Source organism: Anas acuta, unplaced genomic scaffold (genome assembly GCF_963932015.1).
Source record: "Anas acuta unplaced genomic scaffold, bAnaAcu1.1 SCAFFOLD_54, whole genome shotgun sequence".
Classification (NCBI taxonomy): Eukaryota; Metazoa; Chordata; class Aves; order Anseriformes; family Anatidae; genus Anas; species Anas acuta.
In genome coordinates this window covers 172,819-181,189 of record NW_027076203.1, presented here as the reverse complement: position 1 = coordinate 181,189, position 8,371 = coordinate 172,819, and the positions used below count along the sequence as shown (strand labels likewise).

The 8,371-nt window shown below is 40.7% G+C and overlaps 1 protein-coding gene across 1 annotated transcript; it reads left to right on the top strand.

Moving 5' to 3' along the window:
* Positions 1-950: 950 nt before the first annotated feature.
* LOC137849073 (ATPase family AAA domain-containing protein 2-like) lies at positions 951-6,556 on the top strand. Its single transcript, XM_068668554.1, has 6 exons — positions 951-1,048; positions 2,028-2,211; positions 3,206-3,391; positions 4,615-4,744; positions 4,896-5,092; positions 6,239-6,556. Exons 1-6 carry the CDS (start codon positions 951-953, stop codon positions 6,446-6,448), a joined length of 1,005 nt encoding a protein of 334 aa, XP_068524655.1. The 3' UTR covers positions 6,449-6,556.
* Positions 6,557-8,371: the final 1,815 nt, after the last annotated feature.

The window sequence follows — 8,371 nt, the reverse complement described above, 5'->3', positions numbered from 1 at the left end:
TAAACAATCTGGATGTAGGAATAGAAGGTATTTTGAGCAAGTTTGCCGATGACACCAAACTTGGAGGAGTTGTGGACTCGAATGAGGGTGGAAAGGCCTTGCAGAGGGATCTGGATAGGTTGGAGAGCTGGGCGATCGCCAACCGCATGAAGTTCAATAAGAGCAAGTGCCGGGTCCTGCACCTGGGACGGGGAAACCCTGGCTGCACGTACAGACTGGGCGATGAGACGCTGGAGAGCAGCCTAGAAGAGAGGGATCTGGGGGTCGTGGTAGACAGCAAGTTGAATATGAGCCGGCAGTGTGCCCTGGCAGCCAGGAGGGCCAACCGTGTCCTGGGGTGCATCAAGCACGGCATCGCTAGTAGGTCGAGGGAGGTGATTGTCCCGCTCTACTCTGCGCTGGTGCGGCCTCACCTTGAGTACTGTGTGCAGTTCTGGGCACCACAGTATAAAAAGGACATGAAACTGTTGGAGAGTGTCCAGAGGAGGGCTACGAAGATGGTGAAAGGCCTGGAGGGGAAGACGTACAAGGAACGGCTGAGGGCACTGGGCCTGTTCAGCCTGGAGAAGAGGAGGCTGAGGGGAGACCTCATCGCAGTCTACAACTTCCTCGTAAGGGGGTGTCGAGAGGCAGGAGACCTTTTCTCCATTAACACCAGCGACAAGACCCGCGGGAACGGGGTTAAGCTGAGGCAGGGGAAGTTTAGGCTTGACATCAGGAGGAAGTTCTTCACAGAGAGAGTGGTTGCACACTGGAACAGGCTCCCCAGGGAAGTGGTCACTGCACCGAGCCTGACTGAATTTAAGAAGAGATTGGACTGTGCGCTTAGTCACATGGTCTGAACTTTTGGGTAGACCTGTGCGGTGTCAAGAGTTGGACTTGATGATCCTTAAGGGTCCCTTCCAACTCAGGATATTCTATGATTCTATGATTCTATTTTACAAGATGATATGTTTGACAGTGATGACGATGCATCCTTGGTTTCTGGAGATGAATTAAAAGATGGAATGCCTGACGGACCAGAGAAAAAATGCCTCTGTTTCAGCAGGTAAAGAAAGATAGATCCCTGTTATGTTTAAATTCTCAGGACTGCTGAGTCTTTGTAAACAGTTCCAGCTGTTAAAAGTGCGAGGGGTGGTAGACGAAGGGGTAACATCAAGTTTGTGTGTTGAAGGGGTGCTTGGTATTCACAAGAAGAAAGGGTGAAGGGACTAAAGTTGTAATGAAGTTGCTCTGAATGATCAAACTGAAAAGCCCAGGCTTCTCTTCCTAAGCCAAAGTGATCCGTAGACTACCAGAACACGTTGACTTAATCCATGGCATTCTTTGAAAGACTCAAGACCACATAAATGTCCTGTCTGTCCTTTTAGCTAAAAATACCCCAACTTGATGGGTTTGTGTTGCCACCTTTTGCCCTTCTGTTTTCCAGGATTCTTAAACCAGTGGTGAATTATGTAGCAGAAAGAAAACTGAGCAATGGCTTGTTAAAACACCTTGAGAAAAATGTGAATGGTGTCTTTATTTGTTAAGCCACCAAGTTGTGTTAATCTTGTGGTATTTTAGTATGGAAGTCATGCAAGCCCACAGTTGGAAAGTTAGATCATGTTGTCACAGCTGGATCGGTTATTTTTCTCACTTTCTATTGCTGTGCTGTCCAGAAGATTTTCTGTCCTCTAGAGCAAGGCGAAGTCTCTAGCATCTTTGATTTAAGCCAGCAAAGGTACAGCCTGATTGTAGTGGGGAAACAAATGCTCCTCACAAATTTATTTCCTAGTAGTAAAGCAAGATTGCAGGGATATTAATTTGCAGTCTTGGTTTAGTAAAGAATAGGAAACACAAGGGAAGAAGATGAAACAATTGGAATGACTGAATAACTTAACTGGAAATCTTACATGTATTTAATGTACCGCTACCATTTGGATTATTTGGGGGTGGAAAAGAAAGTCTATAGGAAAATTACTTGGAACATCTGTGTGTGTCTATTCAGCACCTCATTTATAAACTTGTTTTCTTAACTCTTGTTCTAGGAGTGCTTTCTGCAAACCAACATCATGCCAGCCCCGTCTGCTAATAGTAGGAAAAGAAGGGTACGGCCAGGTTTCTTACGTGGCACCCGCGGTGTTGCACGCTTTGGAGAAGTTTCCCGTTCACACCCTGGACCTTTCTGTTCTGCTTACAAATGTTGCACCGCCAGAAGAAATCTGCGGACAGGTACCTTTTTTCTTTTTATTCTCATGGGATTCACTGACTGTATGTAAAGGATCAATCGAGTTGCAAGTAAGGTGAGCAAAATTCATTGGTAATGGAGGTGGCCTTGTTTCAATGTGCTGGGATGTTTGCTTCTGTCTGAAAATCCCCTTTTCTTTTAGACAAAACCACAAACAATCTGTATGTTGTACGTGTCCACATTTTCCATACCCAATTTTACAGTGATGATGTTGCTAGCAGCTCAGGAAGCTGGGCGGTGTTGCTAATAAACATCTCTTTGTGGAAAGAAATGCTGCTCATCTCCCTGGGATCCAGAAAGTAGTTCTCATTGCCTCCTAAGACTGTGTGCGCCCAGTAGATGGCTCTGCATCAGACTGCACGTCGGCTACTTTTTGTAGCCTTCTTCTAAATTATATTAGTAAGGCAACCAAGGTTTGGGGCTTCTGTTTATTTTGTTTTCACACGGACATACACAACTTGTGCCGTTGCAGTATGTGCAATAAAAGCATTAACATTCACAAAACACTTCATTTGCACGCTGATGTGGTTTTAACTAGAAAAAATAAACAGATCTGGTGTTTTTACTTTTAGGCAGGAAATCCATTTTATTGTTTGGCATCACTACCTTAAAATATTTTTACCTTTAGTGGAACATTTGAGAGCCATACAAGTAAGGACAGACATGTTACACGACTGAATACTGATGTGTCCCATAAGAGGGACATTTCCTTTCTTTGTTATGCGAAGATTGTGGCTGTGGCCATATAGCTACGGTGTCTAGCCACTGCCTGAATATATCCTTCCCATCTTCTGACTAGAGTTCTCCGAATACTGATAATCTGAAAGGGTGCACATTGAAATTCCTTATGTGAAAGGATGCTTGCCACTCTGTTCACATAGTTTCATTTCATGGGGCAGTCAGGTGGCTATGTAGCTATGTATTAACAGGTTATTCTACGTGTTTTAGTTTTCTTACCCAAGCTTTCCTTTTCACTAGCTGATCCGAAATGCTCAGAAGACAGCACCAAGCATAATTTATGTCCCAGATATCCATTTATGGTGGGACAACGTTGGACCCACCTTGAAACTTACTTTTCTAACTCTACTACGTAACATTCCAGCATTTTCACCAGTTTTGCTGCTTGCTACATCTGATGTACGTCACTCAGATCTCCCAGAAGAGGTATTTGTCAATACTTTTCTTACTATTTCTTCAGTGTCTTGTAATTTATGAACGCTTTCAGCATCAAAATGCTGTGCTTTCTTAAATGCCTACTGTTATTACTCAGGCCCCCTAACAAATCTCTTAAAATTTGCTTAGAGAAAAAGAATACTGTGAAAGCATCTGCTTAAGGTTTTTTCTGAGTCAAGCAAGTGACTTTCACCCCCTTCTCACGCATGCAAATAGTAAATTAATACAATAATTCCGGTGGCTACAAAGTGGTTCAGTCAAGAATATGCAGTGCTTGAAATGACAAGAGGATGTTTTTACTGAAGAGATTTCTTCTGACAGTCTGCCATTCCATGCTATGTTGGGTAAACTGCTAATAATGCAATTTAGTAGAGAATTGAAACACTTTGATTAAAAAAAAAAAAAAAAAAAATCAGTTTCTTTCTTCATATAGGCCAAAACTTTCCAAGCCGGAAAGCTGAGTTCCGATTTCTGCTAAAGTAACTTTGGAATCAAATTCTAGTTGTATTCCTAAGTAAACTGTAGTAGAAGTACATGCAGAACTTCATTGACTTCTGAGAGTTTACATTAAGGGAAGGTGCCCAAAACAGGAACACGCTGTTCTCATTCCGATTATTTTGTCTCAGTTATTGGGGGAAGAGAACGGGTCTTACCTAGACGTGTTTATTATCAACTGCTTTGAAAGTGCTTGAGTTCCCACAGAAGTTTTTGTACAGGTTCTAAATTCCTTCTAAAATAAGTAGTGAAATTCCTTACCTACCTTTTAATACTAGAAATTGAAAATGGAGGAAGACGTAGAGGTACTAGATACTTCAGACACCTTTTGGTAGAGAAATAAAAACTCAGCAAAAAGCCCTCACTTGTCTGCTGAAGCCTTTCTTTTCCCTCTATAGCCATAAAGGTTCTAAGTAAAGGATGCAGCAAGGCAAGTAAATACAAAGGAAGCGATGTTGGATGTGGTGAAAGCCATTACTTTATCAGTGTAGCGTACAATCCCTTCACCGAGCTTTAATTCTACAGGTGATTCTTAAAGGTGATATTTGAATTTGCCGTGCCAGCCTGTGAAAATGTAGCCTTTTAAGGCCAGGAAGATAACTTTTTTCAGTTTGTGTTCTTCAGGTTATTATTAATTTTAAAAGGTACTCATCTTTTTGGAATAGAAGATGAGTTTTTGTGGCCTTAAATCTGAAATGTCTTTCCTCCTTCTGCTTTAGATCCAAAAAATATTTAATAAGGAATTTGGAGAAGTGTGCAATATTGAGTTGCCTGGTAGGGCAGAGAGAGCAGCTTTTTTTGAGGACCTAATTCTAAATCAAGTGGCTAAGCCTCCTGTAAAGAAAACAGGTGAGGAGGATATAAGAAGTACATCTAAAACTGTCCTATCGAAGTTACTAGCTCTTTGGGATTTGCTTTGGTGGTCATTTTCTGTCAGTAATTTGTCATATGCTTATATTTGAGTACTGTAAATTGGCTAATTTTTCCTGATTAATTGAAGTTGATCAGACATTGGAAGTCCTGCTTGTAGCACCACCAGTTGAGCCTCAGAAGCCACAAGAGGAAGAAGGAGGGATGCTGGAGGAGGAAGAGGAGGATACCTTGCGTGAACTTAGAATTTTCTTGAGGGACGTTACTCACAGACTTGCCACTGACAGACGTTTCAGGGAATTTGCAAAGCCCGTTGACCCACAGAAGGTAAACTAGTGCTGATCTGTGTGTGTCTGTAACTTCTCAGTGTTTGTATTTCTCAGCGTTTTGGGGAAGGTTCAACTTTGTTTTTAGGGCTGCACTATTAGGATTTTGCAAGAAGCAGAGGCAGTGCTTTTACTTCTGCTGACTCTCAAATGTCTCTTATCGGATTATTCGCTGAAAGCCGTGGTTTCATTCTAAAAAGCCAGTCCAAATGCCAACACAGTCAGCTCGTGAAAAGGCTTTGATATGTAGGCATGTCACAGCACTGAAAAGCACAGAGATCTTTCCTTATAATTACAAACAGTACTTACAGGACTACATTGATGAAGTCTAAAGCCCTTTATTGGACTGTCAGTTCCTGTGGGAACAGGAATAGGAGCAGCAGTTTGTAAAAATAAGTTTTGAGATCCTGTTCTCTGTTTCATCTGGAACTCCTCAATAGGAATCAACCATAAGTGCAGTGTGTTTTCTTTTTCCTCCAATTGGCTGCTGAGATCCCTTTTTCTCCTTAATTGATTAGATAAGCCTAAGCTAGGGGCGTATATTTCAAAGACAGATGTAACTTGACTATACCTGCAGATCAGCAAAGGCCTCTTCATGTGGGCATCCACTGGCTTTTCTTCCCCTTTTCTCCTAGGTTCTTGAGCTGTGAAAAATCTAGACAGATACGTATGTCCTCATCTGAACTAGTCATTAGGCTCCTCTTATGGTCTGAGGGAAGAAATCAGCACCTCTGGGCCCAGTTATCTCATTCTAAAGTAGATGCCTGCAATAGGTACTTCACAGGTGCAATTCATGCACCTTTTCCTCAATGTCGACAGCAAAAAGAATGTCGGATGGCTTACTCAGCTTTCGCTGTTGTGATTTTCTGAAGCAAAGTGAAATGAATCTCCCACCCTCAGTGTTTCTTCTGTACCATGCACATGCTTCTGACCTCCCTACTTCTTGTTGTCCTCTCCTAGCAGCTCTAATGCCAGTTGAAAGAGCCCTTCCATTTCTGAGAAGCAAACTGGTTAATTTCAGCATCTTCTGATGCATCGCAAATGTTCAGGGTTTTTAGGAAGGTGTTTATTTAAAGTTTTCAGAATAATTTTGGTAGACAGTGTGCAAGGTTAAGAAAACCTCTGAATGCTTGTATTTGATCTGCAGATACCTGACTATGCCACAAGGATTAAAGAGCCGATGGATCTTTCAATAGTTCTGACTCAAATTGACTCGCGCCAGTACCTCACTGCAGGAGACTATCTGAAGGACATCGATCTAATCTGTAACAATGCCTTAGAGTACTACCCAGATCAAAGATCTACAAGTGAGGATGTGCTTTTTAGCCCTAGTTTAAAAAATCTGTCAAACGTATAGATGGATAAATGCTGTGTGCGGACAATAGACTTTGGATGGATTAGATGATTTTGGACATCCACAGAGAATATCTCTTACCACATTGTAAATATTTTATCATTTTGCTACTTGGGCATGGAATTGTGATATAAATGTTCCCAAGGAACTAGTGCTTTTGTTTTAATTAACTTCTATGTTGTTATGCTGAAAATATTCACTGAGATAACCTTTCGGAACCAACCTATGAAGAAAGCAATTTTTTTCTGTGATCAAAACAGTTTCATTGGTTGGTAGACAACATTCATTTAAAGTCTGTAAAATTTCAGATTGTCACAGAGCCTATGTTTTGCAAGACACTGCATATTCAATGGTGAGGAACAAAATGGATACAGAGTTTGGACGACTTTGTGAGCAAATTAAAGAATCTCGTGAGAAAAGAGGTACGTGCTTTAACGCTAAGGATTTTAAGACTTGTCTCTGCATTTGTAACTGAAAATGCACAACGAAGATCTTTGATATCTATTCTTTATTGCAAGGTCGCACCTCTCCAGCATGTGCTCCATGCGACAACTCCAAGTCACCACAGCAGAACCCTGCTACTGAAGACGACAAACCAGATGAAGAGAGTAATGAAAATGAGGAGATGACAGCGGCACCTGTAGATGCCAGTACACCCATTTCTAATGGTAAGTTGCATTTTATTCAGCTGCTCTTGTCATTCATACCTTCTCTGTTCTTGAGGCGCAACAGGTGTCTCTGATGCCTGGCTCTTTATGCCAGAGGTATTTTGTTTTCAAATTTACTTCAAAACGTGAGAGAGAAATCCAGAGGTCATTCATTCAATATAGTTATGAATTAAAGTTCAAAGAAAGTTGGTTTACAATATAAAAAACAAAAAACAAAAACAAAACAAAACAAAAACCAACTTTGACGGCCCAATTGCCATTTAGTCGCCCCTAAATTGCTAATTCTTGAGGTAAAAAATGTTGTGGATGGCAGTTTCTGAATACTTAACTAGCTTTTAATTATGCAAAATGGTATTTTTACCCCCACTCCACCCCTCCCTTCCCCAAATGCTAAAATCTTAGCTACCTCATACTGTGATTTCCAGTTGAAGGAGGGAAGTCTAACTAGTGAGAGTGGGAATTTTGCCATGGACTCCACCCATATCCTTTTGCAATACTATATGAATACTACGAATGTTGGGCAAAACCACAAAGTTTGTTTTTTCACAAAAGGTTTACCGAATCAGGAAGCATACGAAGTATAAGTCTTCACGTTTTTTCTCCTTTGAATATTCCCTTAAAATTGTCTCATTAATTAATCTCTTCCAAACAGGTATTCAGCTTTTGAAGTCTTCAGCTTGATACCAGACTCGAAGGAGAGCTTATTTCCAGAGGCTTTTATGATGTTCATCTGTATTAGTTCATGTAGTAAGACAGTGACTTTATCAAATGTACCCAATGTATTTACCTCCTGTAGTGCTACAGGACATTGTACTTATGTCTGGAAATGGATACATATGGCATACAGAATCTAATGTTTGAATGACTACTTAATCTGTAGTGTCACAGCTGCAGAAACCTGCGGAGCATCAGCAGACATCTCCTACCAATTGAGTTGTATGTTTCCTACATTACTTCTTGCTTATTTTTCATCCATAAAGAACAGAATTTCCATTTATGCAGACCTCAAGAGGAATTCATCCTTAGTTGTAGAGTAGTGACAGGTATTTGATAATACACAGTATCATCCAAAGAAGAAATGCCTTTGGCAATTCTTTCACCTCATAAAGAATAGTAAATAAGTGCACATTTTAAACTGTATTTACTTGTTTGTTTATTGCTCTTTGACAACAAACATGGAGTGAATAATAGAGACACTAATATTAAACTTAACATTAGCAAGACTTGTTACTTCCATGCAAGTAGAAATAATCCAACA

Bases quoted from the DNA above. Each gene is read 5' to 3' on its own strand.
- LOC137849073 (XM_068668554.1), top strand. From the start codon at position 951: ATGTTTGACAGTGATGACGATGCATCCTTGGTTTCTGGAGATGAATTA. The intron at 3,392-4,614 runs GTATTTGTCAAT...CTTCTGCTTTAG, and splicing joins ACTCAGATCTCCCAGAAGAG to ATCCAAAAAATATTTAATAA. The intron at 4,745-4,895 runs GTGAGGAGGATA...GATTAATTGAAG, and splicing joins GCCTCCTGTAAAGAAAACAG to TTGATCAGACATTGGAAGTC.